This window comes from Sciurus vulgaris (assembly GCF_902686455.1).
Source record: "Sciurus vulgaris genome assembly, chromosome: 14".
Taxonomy (NCBI): domain Eukaryota; kingdom Metazoa; phylum Chordata; class Mammalia; order Rodentia; family Sciuridae; genus Sciurus; species Sciurus vulgaris.
In genome coordinates, this window is record NC_136475.1 from 26,318,596 (window position 1) to 26,345,094 (window position 26,499).

At 38.0% G+C, this 26,499-nt stretch overlaps 1 protein-coding gene across 6 annotated transcripts in view; it reads right to left on the bottom strand.

Moving 5' to 3' along the window:
- Positions 1-701: 701 nt before the first annotated feature.
- Positions 702-26,499, bottom strand: part of LOC306644172 (uncharacterized protein C2orf42) — a 29,558-nt gene continuing 3,760 nt past the window's right edge. The window contains exons 2-10 of one of the 6 annotated variants that reach the window (XM_079110846.1): positions 23,274-23,552; positions 21,866-22,700; positions 20,656-20,736; positions 17,605-17,709; positions 13,955-14,059; positions 11,924-12,031; positions 9,233-9,333; positions 7,542-7,704; positions 702-1,363 (exon numbers count right to left, since the gene is read on the bottom strand). In XM_079110846.1, coding sequence (XP_078966972.1) covers positions 1,155-1,363; positions 7,542-7,704; positions 9,233-9,333; positions 11,924-12,031; positions 13,955-14,059; positions 17,605-17,709; positions 20,656-20,736; positions 21,866-22,688 — 1,695 coding nt within the window. In that variant the 5' untranslated portion in view covers positions 22,689-22,700; positions 23,274-23,552 and the 3' untranslated portion in view covers positions 702-1,154. Of the gene's footprint in view, positions 1,364-7,541; positions 7,705-9,232; positions 9,334-11,923; positions 12,032-13,954; positions 14,060-17,604; positions 17,710-20,655; positions 20,767-21,865; positions 22,701-23,273; positions 23,553-26,499 lie in introns of all 6 variants that reach the window. The other 5 variants (XM_079110845.1, XM_079110847.1, XM_079110848.1 and 2 more) reach the window with 5 other exon arrangements.

Sequence of the window (26,499 nt, forward strand, 5' to 3'; positions counted from 1 at the left end):
AGATTCCTGTCAGGAGCTGCTCTGATCTGAGCAGAGTCAGATGGGTCAGATGGACCTTGGCCCTGGGCAGTGGCCCACCTCTATCCCACGGTGTTTGTCCAGCCCTATTTTAGGGTCCATGAATAGTTATTCATTCTAAACTAGTTAGAACTGGGTTTCTATAACCTGCAACTGAAAGACAACCAAGAGCCTACTTCATATGGATTTTTTTGGCTTAATGCTCCCCAAGGACAATGAATGATAAGAAATGATATTGAAGCAACATGTTATAATTGGAACCTATTCTTTGGAGTAAAACTAAACATTTGTTTTTATGTGTTTCCAACAAGACATATAACCTCAGAGAGGCCGTTTATTAAAAAAAAAAAAAAAAGGACTTGAGAAAAATGACGTGAGAATGTAAATCCAAGTGCCTGATATAGGGTAAGCATGTAGGAAATATTTGTTCCCTTCTTTCCTCCTTGAAGACACCTTTCCACTTCTTTTTTAGTATCTGCATTCTATGATCAGTGAACCCGTAAACAGGAATTTTACCAACTTAAACTTTTTGAAGAATAAAAAAGGAAATAAATGTCAAGTGAATAAGCTATTACATGTATTAGTTTGAAATATCAATAATCCCTTGCTGCCCAGACCTTTTCCCCTATCTCACTCGCACGTAAATCTCCCAAAGTTTACAGTGGAATAATCAGACCAGCATGAGGTATCATTTGGAAAAACTAGTGACACTGCTTTATTTGAGAACAGAATAAAAAGCATGGCTGGAACCCTGCCAGGATGGTCCTTTACCTTCTGCCCTAACTAGGGTGTCAACTTCTCAACACTGTGGGTATAAGGCTGAGTGCTGCTAACTTCTCAGAGAATTAGAAAAAGGCTGAAATAAAGTCTAAAGGTGAGTCTATAAGAAGGAAAGTGAGCTGGTTTTCTTTTTGTTCCTTTTAAAACTGTAGCCAGTTTAAAAACTGTCCAATTTATAATGAAGACAGTACAAAGCAGCACCAAAAAGGCTATTTATAAGAAGAGTTTTTCTTCAACATAACCCTCTTAGCTAAGAGCAGTTTCACTAAAGAATGGGGCCATCTAAGTGCCAAACTAGTATTTAAAGTGGTCAAGGTGGGGATGTGCAAATTTAGCAGCAAAAAACTTGTTTTGCTTCAAGGGAAAGTGATAGTGGTCAATGGGGCCAGTTCTAAGGGCTGATCTAGGGGGGGCCGCTGGTCTTGGTAGTCTGTCACGTGCCCATTCCGGTGGTGACCATACTCAAATTTGATCCGCAGCTCGCCAATCTTGGATTGGGGAAGGATATCCGGGATCCACTCGATGATGAAAGGTGTGGGCTCCTTTTGATCTGGAGAAGTGTTGCCTAAAAGCCGGTGGGGGGTGGGGGGAAGGACCAGTAATTAGTACAATTCCACCTGACTCTCATGGGCATTCCTAATAGTAAGAGGTGTCTTGAGTTGGAACAGTCGCCTCAGCTTTGATAATCAGAAAGCTGATTAGGGCTTACATATTCAGTGGTGACTGGAGTATCAGATTTTCTGATCATTATGAAATTAAAATACATATTTATAATTTTAGGCCTTTTTTTTTTTTGGGTGCTGGGGATCGAACCCAGGGCCTTATGCTTATAAGGCAAGCACTCTACTGACTGAGCTATCTCCCCAGCCCTGGTCTTTCTTAGCTGATGTTGCAGGCTACAGTGCTGGTTGAATGGCAGATATGAAACAAAAAATTCAGATTCAATTTCTATCTTTCTTTTTTTTTTTTTTTTTTTTTTTTGTGGTGCTGGGAATTGAACCCACGGCCCTGTGCATGCAAGGCAAGCATTCTACCCACTGAACTCTATCCCCAGCCCCACATTCAATTTCTGTTAAAAGGAGGATGGTTTTCAGGAGAAAGAATAAAACAACAAAAAATTTAAAAATATGTAAATAGAAGGGAAAAAAATAGAAGAGAAAGACCCTAACTAATCATATATACAGTATATCTTTCTCTCTCAGTATTGCTTACTTCTGACTTCATAGACTAATATTCTGGTTTTACTTCACTATCTTATTCCTCCTCCATTTTATCCCCAATCACCCTTCATCCTTTCTTCTTTTTCTTTTTTTTTTTTTTGCAGTGCTGGGAATGGAACCCAGGGTCTAACAGATGTTAGGCAAGAAATAAATTATATTCAAAGACACTTCTCCTTATTGCCCCCCTATCAAATTGTAACATTTTCTAGATCTCTTTGTATCATCTTAAAACCACAACAGTTTTCACATGGCAGTTTCCTTTCCCATCAGGAAAGTAGCTAGTGAAATGCACTAAGCATTTTATAATCAAGAGCCTTACAATCACAAAAATATAATATGTAGCATCTGTCAAACTTATTTAGGTAATGTTTTTTTCTACAAATTACTACTAGTTCTTCTTCAAGACAGAGCTGGAAAATGCTACACTGGAAAGGTTTTACTATGCAGGGAAAAGATGAATATGGCTACTAGTTTTTATTCATTGTTGCTCTTGAAATCCTTGCTAACCGAACAAGAAAAAGATATAAATGTTTGATAGGAAATGAAATGATTATTATTTTGCAGGTGATGTCACCAATTTCACAGAAATGGGAGGGAAGCAACTGCTATTATCACTACTAAGACTTTATTAAGGTGACCACTAGGATAAAAACAGCAGTCCTCTCCTTATCTTCATGGGGATATATTCTAAGACCTCCAATGGATGGTTTCCCAAACACACACACACACTCTCACACTCTCTCTCCCTCTCTCTCACTCTTGTGTTTATATACACACATATAAACACATTACACATGTTAACTTCAATTTATATATTAGGCACACTAAGAAATTAACAATAATAAAACAATTATAATATATCATAATAAAATTATTAGCATCAATACTCTTGTGCCTTGGGGCCATTATTAAGGGTTATCTGAATACAAATACTGAACTAAGAGATAAAGATTTGATCCCTGGGCTGGGGAGATAGCTCAGTTGGTAGAGGGCTTGCCTTGCAAGCACTAGGGCCCTGGGTTCGATCCCCAGCACTGCAAAAAAAAAAAAAAAAAAGAAAAAAAGAAAAAGAAAGAAAAGAAAAAAAGATTTGATCCCTGAGGACTCAGTGGTGAAGCATTTGCCTAGCATGTGTGAGGCCCTAGGTTCAACCCTTAGCACTATTTAAAAAAAAAAAAAAAAAAAAAGATAAGGTTCCTGAGATAGCTGTTAAGTGTCTAATGGGCAGGTAGTATATACAGTGTGAATTCACTGGACAAAGGGATGATTCACATTCCAGATGGTGTAGAACAGGATGCACATAATTTCATCATGCTACTCAGAATGATATGCAATTTAAAACTTACAAATTATTGTGTCAGGTGCAGTGGCCTACACCTGTAAACATAGCAATTGGGGAAGCTAAGGCAGAAGGATCACAAGGTCAAAGGCAGCCTCAGCAACTTAGTGAGACCCTGTTTCAAAATAAAATATAAAAAGGGACTGGGGATCTAGCTCAGTGGTTAAGCAACCCTGGGTTCAATCCCTGGTATAGAAAAATGAAAAATAAAACAACAAAAAACAACTTATGTATTGTCCATTTCTGTAATTTTCCATATTTAACATTATCAGATAGCAGTTGACTGAGGGTAACTAAAACCACAGAAATCAGAACTGCAGATAAGGGTATTACTGTATACCAAAACCAAGAGCTTTCCATATAGTGGCAATAAGTTAGAAATAACTATCTCATTCACAAGAGTAGCAAAAAATATAATATACCTAAGAATATATTCATAAGAATCTGACAAAATAAATTCTAATTTTCTCCTGTAAAAATAAATACACAAGAGAAAAGAAGGTGCCTGCTAGATAGATCACAAAGCTACAAAGTAATTAAAATTATGTAAGGAAAAGAAAAAAAATAAAGAAAAAGAAAAATGTCCCAATATGGCTAGCATTCATTCAGACATTCAACAAGTCTTTACTGAGTACTTATTATGACCAAGCACTGAGCCATCTTGGGGTACAGTGATGAACAGGAGTGCCACAATTCACTGCCTTGGAAGGGCTTATAGATAGTGAGTGGAAAGAGAGCTGAGTACCAGATGGTTAGTGCAGGCTCTGGAATCCAAAATGGCCTAAGGTTGAAGCAGCCACCACCACTTATAGCTAGGTAACCCTGGGCAGGTGGCTGTTGACCTTCACCTCAGTTTCTTCCTCTATATATGGGGATCATGAAACCTACCTCTCAGTGGATTGATGAGCATTAAATGAGGTAATATAGAGCACATATAATGCATTTACCTTTTTTTTTTGGTACTGGGATTGAACCCAGGGGTGCTTTACCAAGCCACATCCCCAGCCCTTTTAATTTTTTGAGACAGGGTCTTGCTAAGTTTCTGAGGGTCTCACTAGGTTGCTGAGGCTGGTCTCAAAATGTGTGATCCTCCTGCCTCAGCCTCCCAATTACAGGTATGTGCCACTTATGTCAGGCCACGTGAAGCATTTAAAATAACACCTGGCACAAAGCAGTTGCTCATAAAATGCTTGTTATAGACATTGTTACACAAATACCCTAATGTTACAAAGAAAACCAATTCATCAAACAGAAATGACTTTCGATAGAATTCTCCCAGTGAAACAATCTAGGCCTAAAGATTTCTTTTTGCATGTGTGTGTTAATTTTGAATTTAATTACCTTAATAATAAAAGCCCCCACAAATGATAAATATGCAAAGTTAACCCTCATTAATATTTGAGGAAAATGCAAATTAAAAGAGAACATTTTTTTTCATCTATCAAATCAACAAAAATTTTAAAAAGAGTTTCTCCTTCCCTCTTTTTTCTTTCTGCAGTACTGGGGATTGAACCTAGGGCCTCATGCATGCTAGACAAACATCCTTCTAATGAACTATAGCCCCAGTCCAAGAAACTCTTAAACATGGCTAGCAGGTGTAAATTCTAAAAATATAATCTTTCTAGAAAGCTGATGGACAAAAACAAAAGCATTAAAATGTACATAACCTCTGACCTTCCAATTTCTCTTTTAGGAATTTATCCTAGGGAATATCATATATATATGTTAGGAAATAAGTAAGAATATAAAAGTTTATTTAAGAGGAAGTTTATAGCACTGTTTTAGTTACTAGCAAAAAGTTTGAAACAACCTAAGTAGGGGATTGATTAGAGTGATATTCCAATGAATGAATTTTATATATATGTGTGTGTATATGTACATATATATGTATATACACACACATGTCTATATGTACATGTATATATATTTTTTGGTGCTTGGATTCAAACCTAGGAGTGCTTTACCACTGAGTCACACCCATAGCCCTTTTTATTTTCAGACAGGGTCTCACTAAATTGCTGAGTCTGGCCTCAAACTTGCAATTCTCTTGCCTCTACCTCCAGGGTCACTAGGATTATAAGTGTGTGCCATGGAGCCTGTGCAATGAATGACTTTTATGCAACAGTTAAAAAATAACATTGTGGGCTGGGGATATAGCTCAGTTGGTAGAGTGCATGCCTCACATGCACAAGGTCCTAGGTTTAATCCCCAGCATCAATAAATAAATAAATAAATGAATAACATTTTATGCCAGGTACAATGGCCCAGGCCTGTTATCCAAGCAACTCAGGAGACAGAGACAGGAGGATCGCAAGTTCAAAGTCAGCCTCAGCAACTTAGTGAGGACCTAAGCAACTTTGTGAGACCCTGTCTCAAAATAAAAAAAAATTAAATAGAAAGTAAAAAAAAAAAAGTCTGGGAATGTGGCTCAATGGTAAAGAACCTCTGGGTTCAATTCCCAGTACAAAAATAAATAAATAAATAAATAACATGGTAGGTTGGGGGTGTATCTCAGTGGTAAAACATGTGCTTATTAGCATGCCCAAGGCCCTGAGTTCAAACCCTAGCACCACATTACACACAAAAAATGAAACAACCCCTCCCTGTGTGTTTACAGTAGCTAAAATGTAGAAGCAACCCAAGTGTCCATCTACAGATGAAGCATAAACAAAAAAAGATGTCTATTCACACAATGGAATGTTATTCAGCCTTAAAAAGGAAGGAGATTTTGACTTAAGCTATAAGAAGAATGAACCTTAGAGACCTTATGCTAAGTAACATAAACCAGGTGCAGATATTGTATGATTCTACTTATTTGAGGTACTAAGAGTAGTCAAACTCAGAATCTAGGGGCTTGGAGGAAGCAGGTATGGAGAGTTGCTGCTTAATGAGTGCAGAAAACGAGTTCAGTTGAGGAAAACAGCTCTGGAGATCAAGTGATGGTTACACAATGATGTGAATGTACTTAATGCCAAAGAACTGTACACTTAAAAATAGTTTTAGGGGCTGGAGTTGTGGCTCAGTGGTAGAACACTTGTCTGGCATGTGTGAGACCCTGGGTTTGATCCTTAGCACCACATATAAATAAATAAATAAATAAAATAAAAGCTCCATTGACAACTACAAAAAAAAAAAAAAAAAAAAAAAAAAGTTTTAAACCAGTGTGGTGGTGCACGCCTGTAATCCCAGTGATTCAGGAGGTTGAGGCCAGCTTAGCAACTAGAAGACCCTGTCTCAAGATGAAAAATAAAAAGGGCTGCTGAGGATGTAGCTCAGTGGTAAAGTGCCCCTGATTTCAACTTCCAGTACAAAATATAAAAATAGTAAAATCGTAAATTTCCTCTGTATATTTTAAAATAATGATACAATGTTTAAAAAATAATGTTGAAGATAGACATGGAAAACAAATCATCATGTAATATTAAGCAAAAAAAGCAGAAGTACATCCCATGTTTTGGAAACTACTGATGCACAGAAGAGTCTGAAAGGCTATGCACCAAAATCTTAACAGTGAGGTTGTCTACCACATGGGGGGTGGGGGTTAAATGTGGTTTTAGATTTAGTCCTTTATGCTCCATGATGAAATATATAATTTTTCTATAGAGAGACTCAATAATTTCTCTAAAATATATTACTTCTGTAATTTTATTTTGAAGCATTGGCTCAAATGAGACAAAACACTTTATCCCATTCTCTACCTTTAAAAAATGAATGTACATGTCTATTTTTGATTAAGGTGGAGATTCAGAGCCGGGCACAGTGGTGCACACCTGTAATCCTAGTGACTCAGGAGGCTGAGGCAAGAGGATTGTGAGTTCAAAGCCAGCCTTAGCAATTTAGTGAGACCCTGAACAACTTAGAGAGATCCTGTCTCAAAATGAAACATAAAAAGAGTTGGGGAGGGTGGAGGTTGTGGCTCAGTGATAGAGCACTCATCTAGCACACGTGAGGCCCTGGGTTTTATCCTCAGCACCACATAAAAATAAAATAAAGGTACTGTGTCCACTTACAACTAAAACAAAATTAAAAAAAAAAAAAAAAAAGGGGGTTGGGGATGTGGTTAAGCACTCTGGGTTCAATTCCTGGCACCAAAACAAACAAACTAAAATAAATGACTAAATAAACAACTTAAAGCCTCAGAGTGTAATGTGCAGAGATGACCCTCGAAGAAGAACCTCACTTACCAACTTTGAGGAAAGTTTTTAGTTCCAAGGGTCGCAGCACTGGTTGCTTTTCTATGCGACCGTAGGTTTCTGCTATGCTCTCTACTTCCACTTTAGGGCATTTAAACAGCTCATAAGTCCCATCTCGATTCTGGATAAAGCTACGGGTGATTTCCAAGGGCATCTGGATATCAGGACAAAACAAGAAAGGTGAGACACGGAAAACATTCAAAGTAGACAAATACCTGAATGGCAAAAGACCTATTATTCCTTCTTTCTTGTTAAGTGCAAATTAATTAAAACTTTCCTTTGTATTTCTGAGTAAATCCTGTTGATAAATCTGCCTTTTCTCCCTTACATCATTTGTGGCTTTCCTTGATTTGAACCCCAGCCAAATCGTATACCAACTGAACCTGTAAGACCTTCACAGCTACAGGACTGCCACTGACACAGACCTGCTCTAAAATCAGCTTCATTACTTCCCCTACTGGCAGCATTCTTCTGAATACTCTGTGAACAGCACTTATAGCTCACATCCTGTGTGCTTCACACTGTCCTTGGGACTGAGCCAGATAAAATTTGAACCAAAGAGAAGGGTGACCCTGAGCACATTAACTTCTCAGGGCCTGTTTTCTCTTCTGCAAAACTCAGTTCATACCCGTGCATGGCTGGGAGGGTAAATGAGAGTGTAGATAAATAATGCCCAGAAGAAGCAGCTCAATGATCACTGGCTCTCTCCCCTAACCTGCCTTTGCCTTGGGTTGCTTTGGTGCTTCCCTGAATGCCACCTATTCTAGGCTAGGAGGTACCTCTGGACACATGAATTTAAAGTACCCAAGTATCTTCAGTGCTCACCACAAGCCTTTTCCAGGGTTCATTGGTAAGTTCTGTAGCTACCAAACAACTTATTATTTTTCTGAACATAAAAATGCTTGCGACTGAGGTTGTCTTAATGTGTCAAATGACAATATGCTGAATTTTCTACATTATTCCTTCTCAAATTTTCAAGATCTATTTGAAAAAATTTAAAATGTCTAATGTGTCCTGGTGAAACAGAATGATAATTAATGGTCATCTCTCTTACAAGAACCAAATTACAGTTTGGGAAGCAGGCTTTAAATTATACTCACTAACTTTACAAAGAATATATCATCTGAAGTTATTTATATTCTTTCTAGCTGCCTGCTAGTCAAATCTAGGGCTCATCATAGCTACTATGGGATCATTACTTAATTTGTAAGAAAGCTCCTGCTTTCTAAACCTGAAGGCAGAGAAAAATCATACTTTAAGACACCTTTTTTGTTTTGTTTTGTTTTTAGTATTAGGGATTGAACCCAGGGCTTTGTGCATGCAAGACAAGCACTCCATCATTGTTGCTACATCCCTAGCCCTTAAAACTTTTTTTTTTTTTTTTTTAATTTTGAGACAGGGTTTCAGTAAGTTGTCTAGGCTGGCTTTGAACTTGGGATCCTCCTGCTGCAGACTCCCAAGTAGCTGGGATTACAGGCATGTGCTACCATATCTGTTTATGACATTTTTTAAAGTGGAAATACCCAGTAAAATCAGTCAAAACTATAACAACTACTTCTGAATAACCTTTTGGCGTGAAAAAAAAAAGAACTTTGGCAAGGATCTCAGAGAAATGGTGCAAAATTACTCCCTACACTTGCTTTCCTCCCTACCCTCCCACTATGGTAGAAATAAACTCTTACCTCTGGAGTATCTAAGATTTGCTTAACTTGTAGAATATTAGTGATATGCCAGGTGTACTTGGAAAAGGTTCCCAGTGGCAAGGCATCTTTTCGAACAAAAGCTTCAATGTAAAAAAGGGACAAAATTAGACTACCAAACAATATCATTCCCTTTCTTTTTCTTAATTTGCAGTGCTGGGGATTGAACCCAGAACCTTGTATTGTGAGGCAAGCACAGTACCAACTGAGCTATGTCTCCAGCCCAGTCCACCATTCCCTTTCATTGTACTTGTTACTTGATTTCTGGAGTTCAGTGCAATGCTACTTTTTCCATATATAATCTCAACACTTTTTAAAAAAAAATCTTGAATGTACTTTTACTGTTGCATGAATTACATTGTATGGCAATGACTTGACATTTTTTTTTGTCTGTTGCTATTTAAAAAAAAAGTGAGATAATCATATCTCAGCCTAATTTCTTGCCTCCTCTTCTTCCTATTATCTATTATAGAGTGGGAAAAAGCCTACCACAATCCTCAAAGGCTACCTATGATACATCATAGTAATAGCAGCTGTATGCCAAATGCTTACGAATGCCAAATTTAATCTTCAAAATAAAAACATGAAGTAGGTACTATTATTGTCTATTTTATATGTGAGAAAACTAAGGCATAGAGAGCCTAACGATTTCATCCAAGGGCACACAGTACTAACTCTTGCATTTCACTGAAGCATATACATGCAACCTAAGTTCTGTCTTAGTGAACCTCGGCCACTTCAGGCACACCTTGCAGGGAGCCCCGTCTCCCAGGGTGTCCACCAAAAGAAGAGGAAGTTCATGGGCTCATTAAACAGATGGCTTTGTGGAATATTACCGAAAGACTCTTTCCTACAGAACTGTTAGACCCTTTTAGTCAGCTTTTTTGCTGACTAAAAACACTTTTTTGTTTTTCTTTTGGTACTAGGAATTGAACCCAGGGGCACTTAACCACTACATCACACCCCCAGCCCAGCTGCTTAGGGTGTCACCAAGTTGCTGAGGCTGTCTTTGAATTTGTGATCCTCCTGTGCCAGCCTCTCAAGGTGCTGGGATTATAGGTGTGCACAACCACACCCAGCAAATCTCAACACTTTAAAAAAGAAATTCTAGAGGCAAATATATAACAATGATACCAATGATACCAGTTTATGCTATGTGAAGTCTCTGACGCTCCTTTTGAGATCCTATGTATTTTTGCTACCTTAGAAACTAAATTCTATGTTTGTATGGTGTACTAAATTCTATGTTTGTATGGTGTACAGGACTCCACTGTAAAATAGACTCTTAAAACTTTAGATGCAACAGCTCAAATGATAGTCTTTAAAATTATTACACGAACACTTGTTTTACATGCATGAAGAAGCCCTAGATTTAATCCCCAGCACCTCAAAAAAAAAAAAATTACGTGGAGTTTAAGATTCTAACATTACTGCCAATACTGCCAATCCACTGCCTATATGCAGGATTATAATGTAGTTACACAAATTTTTGAGCCTACAAAAACAGCCAATGGATGGGTTAAAATGTATTAGGTCTCAAGTTTAAACTGGAAGAAAGCCTCTACATTGCTTCAAAAGAGACTGTTAAGCTATGAAAACAAAGATTTGTTTGACTCCAAACACAGTGATTCACAGCTTTCTTTCTTTCTTTCTTTTTTTTTTTTTTTGGGTGCTGGGGCTCGAACCCAGGGCATTGTGCTTACAAGGCAAGCACTCTACCGACTGAGCTATCTCCCCAGATCCAATTCACAGCTTTCAATGTTCAAAAATGAGTTAAAATTCAAGATGTCATTATTGTATCAAAGAATAATTTACTGAGTAACAGTGGTTTTTAGTTGTAGTTACTCTTGGCCATTTGCTACTAAGTAATCCTTTTTTTTTTAATCCATTTCCCTTCCTTATTTCCTGTACTATGTAATAAGTATCTTGAGATCTCTAGGAGACAGAAGTAATATAAAATATAGAAATAAGCACCAGAACAATATGAAAAAGTGTTGGGGTTAGGGGTGTAACTCAGTGGCAAAGTGCATGTTTGCATGTGTGAGTTCCTGAATTTAGTTCCCAGCACCAAAGGTCAAAGTCTATAAACTGCTCTAAAACTAGTTGAACAAAAAAAGGTTTTAAAAACTAAAAGGTTTTAGTTTTTTTATATATACTATAATCCACTTTCAAGAAGCTGGTCCAAATAACTACTGGGGCTTGCAATGCTTTTGCAGACATTAGTTCCTACCTAGAAATATCAAACTAACTTTCTTTTCTTTCTCTCTCCCCCTCCCTCCCTTTCTCTCTCTCACTCTCTCTCTCCCCCTCCCTCCCTTCTCTCTCTCTTTCTCTTGCCAAATTGCAGAGACTGGCCTCAGACTTGCAACCCTCCTGCCTCAGCCTCTGGAGTATCTGGGATTACAGGTGTGGCCACTACACCTGGCCCTGCTGTGCTCTTAACTGTTCTTTTACCAAGCTTATGTTTTCTCTATTTTTCCATTAAACTTGTACTGGAATAAGTAAGAAAAGGGCCTGTGAAGAGTGTGGTCACTATTCCAAGAGCTAATTATTGAAGGCTTCATGCTCCAAGTATGCCTAGAAGTCCTAATCATGAAAGTTCTAAACAAAAATTTTCCCAACAATTCTCTAAGGTCAAATATCTATTGCTATTCCTGAGGGAGAATCCTGTACCTGTGGTGGAGTTGGGAAGCCGTTTTTTTGCACTTCCTATTGATATTCTCTGTTGCAGAGCATCAAAAAAGGACTGAGGAATGTGGAACACCAGTGGCTCTGGTTTGCCTACAGAAATAAGAAGAAAGTCATTTAAATAAACTTAGTGGGCTTTCTGATGTGCAGAGAGAGGTAAAGGAAGTGAAATGAAGCAGCAGTAATAACTAACCACACTCCTGGGGTTTCTTTATACAGAGGCAAAAATAAGACTTAGACAGACCTTATGAGTCAAGCAGCCATTAGCCCTGTTCTTATGCCGTTCAATCATAAAACACAGAGCCAACCCCTGTTTTCTAATCGAATCCCCAATTTTGTAAATATAACCACACATGATTTTTTCCTTTAAAGGATATGTGAAATGAGATGAGAACACTGAGGCCAGGCTGAGGAAAACCTAATCTCCTGCATCTGCTTGATTCGCTCCTGCTCACTATCCCCAATCACTTTGCTATCTGCATTCACATCTAAGAAAATTATGCTCTTACCTGGATGGCCAGGACAATGAATGCTGAGAGACTGCAAAAGTAGGACACTACTTATCCAGTAAGCATCAGTTGTTCTCTGTGAGAATGCTCTTAAGGGAGGTAAAATACTTGAAAGTACTGAAATTTCTAAAAGAAAATTGGGCTAACAAAAAGTCAACAGGTACATCCAGGCGGGTCAAACCATGTTTATCCACATGGTTTTGGATGTTTTTTTCTCTGTGTGGGCTAGCTCTTGAGAGGAATTTTTAAGGAAAACACTGAATTCATTTGTCCTGCTCCCCAGAATTTTCTTTCTGTTCATTTATTGGTACTGGGGTTGGAATCTGGGGTGCTTTACCACTGAGTTACATCCCCAGCTCCTTTCTCTCTTGAGACAGGGTCTTGCTAAGTTGCTCAGACTGGCCTAATGTGTGATCCTCCTGAGTCAGTCCCCCAAGTTGCTGGGATCATATGTATCACCTTGCCCTGTTTTGAGGAACTTTTTTAAAACAATATTCATAAGCTAGAATATATTAAAAAAAGAATATCATGATATGAGTTCTGTGAAGATGCCATGAGGATTGTTCTGGTGAACCTGAGATGTACTGCTTGGAAAAAAGACTTGTCAAGCAAGGCAAGGGGTCTGTGTGTATGCAGTGGCAGGGACTGGTTTTTAGAAATGAGATCAGACTCACCATGTGGCTACAGTGCAGAACTAGAAGCAATGAAAAGTATTATGTTATGAGAGGCCTCAAAAAGCACTGATGATCTCATCACTGGACAAAGCCAGGAAACCATTCACTAAGGATGTGTTCAAGGCAATGGGCAAGGACCAACTGAGTACCTGCTTCTGATCTCACTGGATTCCATGTGGCTACAACAAATCACACCCAAATCCACCCTGTGCTCTCCAATATTCCTTAGCATGTCTATGTAATTTCCCCCCCAGTACTGGAGACTGAACTACTGATCTACATCTCCAGATCTTTTTATTTTTTATACTGAGACCGGGTCTCACCAAGTTGCCTAGGTTGTCCTTAAACTTGCAATTCTCCTGCCTCATCCTCTCAAGTAGCTGAGATTACAGGTGTGCACCACCACATCTGGTACCATGTTTATGTAATTTGGTATAACTATCTTGGTCTCACATGTTTAGGTTTTCCCTGACTGCACTTTAATTTTAAGTTTGAGGGTTACAATGATCTTCTAAAGCTTTGCTATATTTCTCACCAAACACATAAAAAACTGAAAAGAGTAAGGCAATCTACCTTTACTTATTATTTTTTGTGTTTTCTCTTCTAAATTCATTTTCTCGTCTAAATTCATTTTGCAGGTGCTAAACTTTAATTATAATTAGATGAATGATTTCATAGTGATTATTCTTTTCTATCAACTTTCTACTTTCATGTGGCCCAATGCTCTCTAGATTAAAGCCTACTTATTTTTCTTACCCAGAGTAGAACTATAGCACAATTACATTAATTTCTCCTACTTTCAGCAATAGCCCAGTTGGATGACTAATACCTACCATCAAACTGATAGTGCATGGTTTGATGGATACGCTCTGTCACACTGGCCAGCCAGTCTTGGAAGGATAAAGTCACTTGTGCCTCATCTAACAGCTGACCACATGCTAGAAAAGAAGAAGAAAAAAAAAAAAACTCCTTATCAATTTTATTTCTTTCAGAATAAACAAATGTTTTTAAAAGTTATATAGAATTTATACAGAAAAAAGAAAATGAAGCTGAAATTCAAAGAAAGTAGATGAAGTAAGTGGAATAGATTGTGGGACACTGGTTTTTCTTCTATTTAAAAAAATATTTTTTGTAGTTAGAGATGGACAGCATGCCTTAATAATTTGCTTATTTTTATGCGGTGCTAAGGATTGAACCCAGTGCCTCACATGAGTTAGGCAAGCCTGCCACTGAGCTACAGTCTCAGCCCATTTTTTTCTTCTTAATTAACATAATAATTATACATATGTATGGGGGACAGTGTGATAATTCAATAGACTTTTTGTTTTTTAAAGAAATCATTCAGAAAAAGAAATGAATGAATAAAAGACTAGTAGGTTTAAGGTTATTAGCCACAGAAAGTTAGTAGTTTTTTTGTTTATGTTTTTGTTGTTTTTGGGCAGTACTGGGGATTGAACCCAGGGCTTTGTGCTTGCAAGGCAAGTAGGCAAGTGCTCTACCAACTGAGCTATATCCCCAGCCCCTTAGTAGTTTTTTAACAGCAAACAGCATATGGCCCTATATAATGGCTGCTTCAGAGATCTATAAATCAGTTCTATTCCTGCTGAGTATTTATCTGTAGGCTCAAGCCCTTTCAATAATGAAGCTATTTCTTTTCCTATCAAGATTGAGTACAGAGACAATTGAGTGATGCCTTCACTCAATATGGGATGTTATGATACCTTTACACTTAACTCTAAAACTTTGTATTCTGAAATGAAAGGGTCAAATCTTACAGACCTGGAGTAAATAACTGAGAAATACAGTAACAAGTGGTGAATTTGATGGGTACAGAATATAGGGTTCAGAGTCAAGAAACTGTGGGACATAGGAACCCCATTTCATTAAGTGCCCAGGAAATATGTCTCAACTGTCTTCTCTAATGTGAAGGTATGAATCTGGATGACCTCCAAATTCACGAATCTTTCAAAGATCTACTGTTCTACTTTATTTCTTCTCCTAAAATATCTTCACATGTGTCAAGGCACAGTGGCACATGCCTGTAATCACAGTGACTTTGGAAGCTGAGGCTGGAGAATTGCAAGTTTGAGGCCCACCTCTCATCAATTTAGTGAGGCCCTAAGAAACTTAGTAGCACCTGTCTCAAAAGAAAAAGAAAAAGAACTGGGGATGTAGCTCAATAGTAAAGCACTCTGGTTCAATTTCCAGTACCAAATACAAAACAAAAACTTCACACCTGAAATAGAACAATAAACCCTGCCATAACTACTATTCATTTAAACTAAAATTATCATATGTAAATATATGCAATGATAATTTGGATTGAAGCCACTGTAAGAGGTACTTAACCACTGGGCCACATCTCCAGCCTTTCTGTTTTTTATTAGAGCCTCACTAAGATGCTGGGGCTGATCTTGAACTTGTGATCCTTCTGCCTCAGCCTCCTGAGTGGCTGGGATTACAGGTATATGCCACAACACACAGCATCTTTTTTCTTTGCACTGAACAAAGTAATGAAAAATTGTTAAAAATCTTCTACCTGATATTGTCTGTGTTTACTTCCTGACTCTCCAAAAACATAAATAGAATGTGCAAGTTCTTCTCATTTGAGCGGCTGGGGATTCGAACTGCGGTCCTTAATGTGCAAGTTCTTAATCAGTAATTAAAATTTGGTATTATAATATCATCTAACATGTATTGGTCTTGTTTTAAAACCAGGGTATAAGAATAAGTCTCATTTCTTAATTTAATCAGTCAGAGTATATGGCCAGCCACATCACAAGTATTCAATAAATACTGCCAAAACTGAGAAAAATTATTTTTATATAATTTATATGAAGAATTAAGAAAATGTTGATTCCAAAATTTAGAAGCTGAGATAATTCTGAGTAGAAAAGTGATACATTTAAATTCATAAATTATGTTCAAAATTAAGTCACTCTGCCAGCTGGGATTACACATGCCTGTAATCCCAGCAGTTGAGGTCAGAGGATCAAAGTCGGCCTTAGCAATTTAGTAGGGCCCTAAGCAACTTGAGACCATGTCTCAAAATAAAAAACAAGGGCTGAGGATGTGGTTCAGTAGTTAAGCGCCCCTGGGTTCAATCTCTGGTACCAAAAACAAAAGCAAAAACTTAAGTCATTCTGTCTTATAAATTCAAAACAACATTATGCCACTGCTCTTAGAAATGTTGTCAAGGTTCACTGACTTTGGAGAACAGTCTATATTTTGTCCTTCTCAACAAATACTTTTTACTACATACTTATAAAATACATTTTTTTCTTTCTACTTTGAATCACTATACCAACTACATTATAGGTAAGAAGCAATAAAAAGAATACATTTTATAAAATACCTGCTGCCAAAACGTGTCAGGAATTTTTGTTTTTGTAGTGCTGGCAATTGAACCCAAGGCTCACAGGTGCTAGGCATGGGTTCTACCACTGAGCTACACCCGAAGTCCCATGTAAGCAATTTTTAATTTAAAAATATAATTTAGGGGCTATAAGTGTAGCTCAATGGTAGCACGTGCAAACCCCCAGATTTAATCTTCAGTACTGCAAAAACAAAAGACAAAATTTGGTTTTTTGTTTATTTGTTTTTAAAAACCTCTAAAGTCTTTGTGTGTGCGTGGCACTAGGGATTGAACCCCGGGCGCTCTACCAAGCAGCTGGCAAGTAATTGGGATTACAGGCATGCACTACCATGCGCAGCTTTTTTTTTTTGGGGGGGGGAGGGGATACTGGAGATTAAATTGAGGGGCACTTTACGCCTGAGCTGCATCCCCAGCCCTTTTTGTTCTTTTATTTTGAAATAGGATCTCACTAAGTTGCTTAGGGCCTTGTTAAAATGCTGAGCCTGGCCTTGAACTTGTGGTCCTCCTGTCTCAGCCTCCTAAGAGACTGAGATTACAAGCATGCATCACTGTGCCTGGCTCCATGCCTAGCTTTAGGGCTTTTCAAATGTCGTTTGAAAACAATTTTGAGATAATTGTAAGAAATATAAAGGTTATATACCCTTCACCGAGATTTTCCCAATAATAACATTTTGTAAAATTATAGTACAGTATCATAATCAGGAAAATGACATGGACACAATCTAGTGAGTTTATTCATATTTCACCAGTTTTATAGGGATTCCTGTGCAGAGAGTTCTATGCAATTTTATCACATATAGACTTGTTCGACTATCACCATAGTCAATACATAAAACAGTTCTGTCCCAGGACTCCTTTCTATTCACCACATCTGGCATCCACTAATCTGTTTTCTGTCTCTATGATTTTAGTTGTATTTCAGTTTTGAGCATGATTTAAAATTGTTGGAATAGGAAAGATCCAAACTCAGATAAATTCATATGCAAGTTTTTATAATAAATACCAGCACTCTGGGAGACAACATGCAGCATTTCTTTTGATCACACTGCTTCCGACTTTAGGATGACTTATCACAACTGCAGCCTATTCTAGGGAAGGGAAACTTACCTTGCCTTTTTAATGAAGAAGCAACAACAGGTTTTTTCAGGCCACTCTTCCTTAGATTACTGCTCACTGCATCTGGAGGCATTAGTGAACTGTTCATCTGTGCACCTGAATAACAAATCATTTACAGTGTTTAAACATATCTTCAGAATAGATATTCACTTGATAATAATTTCTAAGGATTCTAAAACATGTAATCAGTCTAATCAGTCTTTGTTAATTTCTAGGCTAGCTTCACAGTTTCTAAAAGGAATTAGCATTAACTTTTTTTTTTTTCTTTTGGTGCTGAGGATCAAACCCAGAGCCTCAAACATGCTCAGTGCCTTACCACTGAGCTACATGCACAACCTTGAGCATTAATCTTTTATACATAAAATTTAAACTTTTTATGCTCTTTAGAGGAAATTGGGGGTTAGGGGACAAAAGTGAAAGGAAGAAAAAAAGTCACCCTCAGGTAACTTTCTGGTGAGCTATCTTCCATTTTCTTCTCTATCACTAATTTGTTTTGCTGGTTTTGTGATTTTTAAGTAGCTAAGATTACACCAGGATTGCCAGATTAGCAAAAAAATTCTTTTGAATTTCAGATAAATAATAAATAATTTTAAATATGTTCCAAATATTACATGGGAGATATTTATACTAAAAACCAAGGCCAAATGTTTTCTCTGATGAGTGCATAACAATGCGTAATGGGCGGGTGATTGGGGGAAGAGAATCATGAAGAAACTTTGGAAGGTGTAGAGGAAAATGAGGTGGAAGGGGGTGGAGGACAGAAAGATGGTAGAATGAAACAGACAGTATTTCCCTATGTATATGTATGATTACATGAATCTACATTGTGTACAACCATAGAGATGAAAAGTTGTACCTCATTTGTGTACAATGAATCAAAATGCAGTCTGTAAAAATAAAAAAGATTTTAATAAAAAAATTATTATCTGAAATTCAAGTTTGAGCATTCTATACTTTATCAGACTATCTGAATGACCTAAACACTTCCCCAAATTGTTTTTGTGTAGTATCAGGTATTAAACCTAGGTGTGCACTTGGTAACCAGAGTTACATCTCCAACCCTTTTAATTTTAATTTAATTTTTTACATGGTTTAGTACCAGGGATTGAACCCAGGATCTAACCACTGAGCCACGTCCTCAGTCCTTTTTCTTTTGAGACAGGGCCTCTCTAAGTTGCTGAAGTTGGCCTGGAACTTGCAATCTTCCTGCCTCAGGCTCCCAAGTTTCTGGGATTATAGGTGTGCACCACCTGCCAGCCCCCCGCCCCTGCAGTGCTGGGGATTGAATCCAGGGCCTTGACTGAACCCAGGGCCTTGTGCTTGCAAGGCAAGCACTCTACCAACTGAGCTATCTCCCCAGCCCTGCCCAGCACTTTTTTATTTTTCACTTTGAGAGACAGAATCTCACTAAATTGCTGAGGCTGGTCTTGAATTTAAGATCTTCCTCCCTCAGGCTGCTGAGTTCATTGGGATTACAGACAGGTGCTACCACACCCAGCCATTTTAAGGTTCTTAATAAATACTGCAAGTTATTTTTCAAAATGGTTATAGTAACCTAAACCACATTAGCCATGCCCAGGACCCCAGATTTCACCTTTGCCTGTGGTCTCATCACTTAAAAAAAATCTTTGCTAATTTGGTTACAAAAGTTGTTTAGTTCCACTTTTGCATTTCTAAAAGGTTTACTCTGTTTACTAGTGAGTTAGAAATTTGTTCCATGAGTAGAGTGGATATTTTCTTTTTGTTTAGTCTAGGTTTCTTGAAATTTATTTACTAGGGTACATCAATGTTTTTACATATTTATACAAGTTATATGATTTATATAAGTCCTTAACTGATATTACGTATTTGAATTAACGTGTGTATATGTGCATAGATGGTTCCCAATTTGTGATGGTTTCGCTTAGGAGTTTTTAACCTTACTATGGTATGAAAACCATCCATGTTCAGTAGAAACCTATTTTGAATTTTGACCTTTTCCTAGTTTAGCAATATGTGGTATAATACTCTATCATGGTGCTGGACAGCAGCAGTGAGGTGCAGCGCCCAGTTAGTCACAAGATCACTGGGGGAAACAATAGATACTCTACAGTGTACTATGTCACTACGCTTTGATGTTTGATAGATTAGTGTATTAGATACATTTTTTATTTAAGATATTTTAAATTTATGATGAGTTTATCAGAATGAAACCTTCATAAATCAAGGAACATCACACACACAGACACACACACACACATCTCCACATACTGAAAATACAAACAACAAACTATATTCCTAAATTAGGGTGAGAAATATAACTAACCACCGTCACAAGTTTTTGTCGTGGGGATTAAACTTAGGGCCTTGTGTATTCTAAACAAATGCTCTTCCACTGAACTACACCTTCAGACTACCAGTTTTTTAAAGTCCTCTATGAAAGAAAACTTCATAATACTGTCCTAAGGCCTATTAAGGTATAAGATTAGTCTGACTTTCAATTTGGTTGGACCTTATTTTGGTCATTAAAACCAACTTTCAGCTTGACTTGATAAAGAACTGTCAATAGGGGACTGGGGTTGTAGCTTGGTGGCATAGCACTTGCCTAGTATGTGTGAGGCACTGGGTTCTATCCTCAGCATCATACAAAAATAAATAAATAAAATAAAGGTATTGTGATCATCTCCTAAAGAAAAATAAAGAATTATCAATGGAGATAAAAGTCACAAGAAGGGTTAGGGCTGTGTTCGGTGGTAAAGCATTTGCCTAGCATATGCAGGATCCTGGGTTTGATCCCCAGCACCAAACACAGACACACACACACACACACACAACCCCATAAGAACAAAACTGATTTCTAATAATTGCTAAGATTCACTGAAAGACAAACAGTAAAACGATGGGCTGAGGATGTAGCTTGGATAGAGCTCCTTCTTAGCATATTCAGGGACGTGGGCTCAATCCCCAGCACCATACATGCACACCGATACTCACAACCACACACACTATCTATAAAACCATACCCAGAGACTCTACCACCAAAACAAACAAATAGTTGCTCACCAGATACTTCATCCTTTTTCCTCTTCTTTGGCTTAGAGGCAGTAGACTCACAAGCTGATACAGTTGATTCGGAATGGCAACCTATTTGGGGCACAATAATCTCTTTTAGACCTAAAAAATAGAAGATTTCTGAATTACTAATACTATCCAAGAGTAAGTATGGGCCCCCATCTAGAGAAAAATTAATTTATAAAAATCTCAATCCCCCAAACAAAGGATGGAATGACTGCCTCCTTTAAAATAAGTTCCTTGAGCCAGGCCTTGTGGTGCATGCCTTTAATTCCAGTGCCCTGGGAATTGCAGTTGCTTGGAAACCAGCCTCAGCAACTTAGTGAGACCCTGTCTTAAAAAAATAAAAAGGGCTCAGGTTACAGCTTGGTGGTAAAGCCCCTGAGTTCAATCTGCAGTGTCACACAAAAATAATGATAAAATAAGTTCCTTGAAAAAATCCCCCAAAACATATGCATTTGTCCATAGATCATTAACTCGATAGATGGTTCTACAGTGTAATTTATAACTAAAATGTTGGGAGCTGCTACCTGCTAAAGATCATGAAGAAAATCATTAAGAAATTGAAAGTGTCTAGCTGGACACAGTGGCACATGCCTGTAATCCCAGTGACTTGGGAGGCTGAGGCAGGATTTTAAGTTTGAGATTAACCTCAGCAATTTAGACCCTGTCTCAAAATAAAAATAAAAATAAAAATAAAAATAAAAAGGGCTGGGAATATAGCTCCATGGTAGAGGGCCCTTGGGTTTGATCCCCAGTATCAGTATCACCAAAAAAAAAGTGTCTACAAGATAAAAATCTGTAAATGAAAATAAGAGACTTGATGAAAAAGCTTCTAACATTCTTTTGATTAAGGTGCTAGTTTCCCTCATCTTTAGGTAAGAAACAGAGTGAAAGGGATTTGTTCTTTTTGTTATTGTTGTTAACATAAGACAACTATGAAGTAGAACAAAGTAATGCTAAGTTTGCTAGATTTATTGCCCAATAAAAATGCCCAGCTCTCTTCATCAAATTTAACCATTCAACAAATCAACCAACCAACCAACCTTTATGCTGACTGGGATTAAAATTAGGAATGCTTTTCATCTGAATTATCCAGCAACTGTTTTTAAAAGTTGCCAGGACAATCTCCAAATCTACCAGTCAACTCTTTCCTTGCTATTTTATAAAAACAGAAAACTATGTCTATCATACCACCTACCGCTGGAATCAAAATTTAGGAAGTCTGAGAATTCCTGAGCCAATGTCTCATCACTGGCAAAGGCACAGATGCAAGCAAAGAAATGAATGCATTTCTGGGCTGCCTCTTCCTTAGAAGCACTTGACTTGTTCGATTTCAGAGTCTGACAGGAGCAGAAGAAGCGGCGCTCAGGCAAGCTTTTGGCACTGATTTTCTGCACAAAAGATGTATGCAAATACCCCAAACTATGCTTCTGGCTGGCCTTGCATTTCACCACCAAGATGTTTTTAGTAATCCTCTGTACCAGAGGACCCGTGGGTTCTGTGGCCAACTGCCAAATGGTTTGTTTGGTTTCTGGGGAAGCCTGCATGGCATTCAAGACTGAACTCTTCAGGGTCAGAGGGGTAGCCTCTGCCTGGCAGTTAACTGCCAGTTTGATGTGTTGACATTGGTTTTCCACAACACCTTGGGTGGCAGCTTTCAAGCAGGAAGGGACATAACACCGTCCAGAGCTCAGTTGAGTGATGATAGTTCCATCTACTGTCTGAATTGTTGTCTCTGAAACACCCAGCTCCACAAAGCATCGGTAATCAGGACCCCGGTCTCTTTGCCGTACTGAGTAGACCTGCAGATCAGAGCCTGTGATGATTTTGACAGCTTCAACACTAGGCTGTTTCCGTGCACCATAGCGGAATATAGTTCCACACGTCTTGTTCTTACAGCTCAGCCCCCGGGTTCCGTTGTATGTGCCGCAACGGGGACATTTTCTGATTCCCCTCAAGGTGGCCTTCCCCAAGTCAGACAAGAAAGATGGGACTTTAGTCCTCAGAGGGTTCGGTTCCATTTTTCACAGGCCCTAGGAAGACAAGCCCATCAGCATGAGTACACAGTCACACACACAAAGTTAAAATCACTTGTGATATTCAGCACAGAATGTAAACTGCAAAGAAGCAATCCAACATTTTAAAATCATACCACAAAACAACATAAATCTAAACCATCAAATGAAATAAAAAATAGATAAAACTTTTCTATTTCTCTATACATTTAAAAAATTCTACTGTAGCAACCAAAGCATTTCTCCACAATCTGTTCCGTACAACTGAAGTTACTTAACCAAATCTGTTGTTTGGCTTTTTTTGGTACTAGAAATTGAACCTAGGAGCATTCTATCGCTGAGTTACACTCCCAACCCTTTAAAAATATTTTTTTTGGTAAATTGTGAGGCAGGATCACACAATTGCCCAGGCTGGCCTTGAACTTACAATCCTCCTGCCTCAGTCTCCCAAATCACTATGATTACAACCACATACAACTATTTAAACAAATCTTTACTTGTACAGATATTTAACTTAATCAAGGACTAGAGAACAGAAGAGACAGATTCTTCCCCTTCCTCCATTTTGCACAAAACCCAGTCCATTCCTACCTGTACCAGCTGCCAGGGCATCTGGAAAACTGTGTAACCTGAATTCGTAAGACTTAGAGTGTGTTTCGTTAGTTTGTGATGATCAGAGAGGACAAGTAAAGGCATGATCATTTGCAGAGTAAATGATACTGCTTAACACGAAGTCTTCTCAAGTTTGAATTCTATGGTGTAACAATGCAGACATTCTGCTTCCTCCTTCTTGACCAGCCAATGGCAAAGCTCCTGCCCAAAGTTCCACAGTCAAAGATTTCCACTCCCCTAAGTGGAGATTTTGGCAGTCTACAAGTAAAACGAGAAAAAAATATTAATGTTACACAAAGATGGGATGATTCAGGCAGAATAAAGGTTGGGAGTCTAGTTTAGCAGTAGAGCACAAACTTAGCATGTGTGAGATCTTGCAGGGTTCAATCCTCAGTGAACACACACCAAAATCACAGAAGCTAAGTTATTCCAATTATTAGAGAAATATGTGACAAATTATTATGGAAATGGTTAAGTGTTTTATAGTTCTAACTTCAAGACGGTAAAACAACGTTAACTTTATGACACAGCGGGTTGACAAGAACACCTAAAGTTTATGATATATAATTGGCCAAACGCTCATCTTTCCTAACAGTAATGCATGACATTCCTAAAAGTGCTTTACGGCTATGCTTCCTGTTGCCATGTGCTGAGCCACTTTCCTCCACCAGTCTTCCACCATGATGTTCTGCCTCATCTCTGGCCATGGAGTCAGCCATCTATGGAATGGAGTCCTCTAAAACCAAGATTATCATCATTGTAAAGAGGCGAGCTTGTCACCATCCATCCAGTGCATAATTTAACTGCACACGTTAACTGTGGACTTTCTGCAAACAGAGCTGCAATTGGAGCTTGCCTTCTGCAAAAGATTCACACAGTGAAAAGGTGTTTGATGGTGGAAGATGCTAATCTCACTTATCAATGTTGTATTTTTAACTCTACAGAGGTGCTGAAGGAAACAGAAAGAGCCTGTCTTCAGAGGAGATAGTAAAACTGAAGATGGAAGAAGAGCTGGAGTATAATTTTAGTAATTAATGACCTGACATGAAATATTTGTTGGTATTAAACTCAGGAAAGACTAGAAAATGTGAGGTCAGATATAAAAGTCAACTATTTTGGTTTTATGAAACAGCAAAACTATGAAATAGAAAAACATTTATTTAATAAACATTGATTTATCATGTACCATTTAAAAAAAAAAAGAGTGCTTTACCTTATCCAGATTGCTTTCACATTCATTATTTCATTTGGATTTTACAATATAAGAGTCTCATTTAAGCCAAACAACTGTTCTACAGATGAAAATAAAGAAATTAAGTACCTTCCTTGGTGGCAGCCAACAAAATCAGCAATTCTGTTTCCACAAACCCACAAAATCCAGGAGTATGAAATTTCTACTTGTGATTTACCCTCAATGTTATGAAAATTTTCAGAGAAATAAAATTATACAGTGAGTCCCTCATGTGCCCACCCACTAGATTTTTACAATTAACATTTGGCTATAATTGCTTTATTATGTCTATTTGTCCTTCCCTCTGTCAGTCTCTCTCATATTTTGATGTATTTCAGAGTAAAAGCCAGGCGTGGTGGCAGACACCTGTAATCTCAGCAGCTTGGGAGACTGAGGTAGGAGGACTGTGAGTTCAAAGTCAGCATCAAAAACTTAGTGAGACCCTAAGCAACTCTGCAAGACCCTGTCTCTAACTATAAAAAAAGGGCTGGGCGTGTGGCTCAGTGGTATAGTGCCCCTGGTTCAATCCAACAAAACAACAAAAGTAAAGTGAATTACAGGTTTGGCATGGCTATCATTATCTAAATATTTATTTATTTATTCATACAGTATTGGGATTAATTCAAGAGCGTTCTACCCCTAAGTTATATCCCCAGCTGTTTTTACTTTTTTATCTTGAGACTGGGACTCACTAAATTGCTGAGATTAGCATGGAACCTGCTATCATCCTGTCTCAGTCTCCCTAGTCCCAGGGATCCCAGGCATGCACCACCACACCTAGCTATCATTTAATATTTTAAATGCTTTTTAAAAAAGTAATCTGCTTGTCATTTTAAAATTTGCAGTTTGCATTGCTTTTCTCCCAATTTCAAAGGATGATTTACAATTTCTCTCTCTCTCTCTCTCTCTCTCTCTCTCTCTCTCTTTTTTAGCAGGGATTGAACCACTGAGTTGCTTCTCTAGGCCTTTTTATTTTAAGACAGGGTCTCGCTAAATTGCCAAGGCTGGCTTTGAATTTGCAATCCTCTTGCCACAGCCTCCTGGGTCACTGGGATTACAGTCGTGTACTACCATGACCAGCTTTTGCCTGTCTGAATTATGCCCTGTAGAAGGCAATTTTTTAGTATCTTTCAAAATCACAACTACATGTTTGTTCTTTGGGGAGTCATTTGTTTTTGCAGTACTAGGGACTGAACTCAGGATTTGGCACATGTTAGGCAAGTGCTCTACCACTGAGTTACAGCCCCAGCCCTGTATATTTTTTAAAAACAACAACAAACAAACAAAAAACATCTTCAAGGGCTGGGGATGTAGCTCACTGGCGAAGTGCTTGCCTAACATGTCCGAGACCCTGAGTTTAATCCCTAGTTCTGAAAAAAATAGAAACAAAAAATACAAAAGTTCAACCTTAGAATAGTTTTACTTTATAGAAAAGCTACAAAGACAGTACAAAGAATTCCTGTATATGCTTCATCTAGTTTCCCCTAATGTTAATATCTTACATAACTATGAGGTATCTGTCACAATAAGGTTTAACAGTGGTGCAATACAACTCATTCCACTACAGACTTCATTTGGATTTCACTAATTTTTCTAATGCCTTCTTTTAAAAAGAATAAACTGTCTACTGTAGAATAATTTTAGATTTTCAGAAAAGTTACAGATAGAACAGAGTTCACAGATACCCCTCACTCATTTTCCTGACATTAACCAATAGTGACATTATACTATTACCACAGGTCATTTGTCAAAACTAAGAAACCAGCAGTGGCACCTCATTAACCAAACTCCAGTTTTAGTTCTTTCTTCTATTCCAATCTAAAATATCATATTACATTTAGCTATCATATCTCCTTAGTCTCCACAGGCCCGTGAGTTTCTGTTTCTTGGTCTTCATAATCCTAACAATTCTGAAGAGTCAGTTTATAGAATGCCCCCCCATTTGAGTTTGCTGATATTTCCTCTGCATACTCC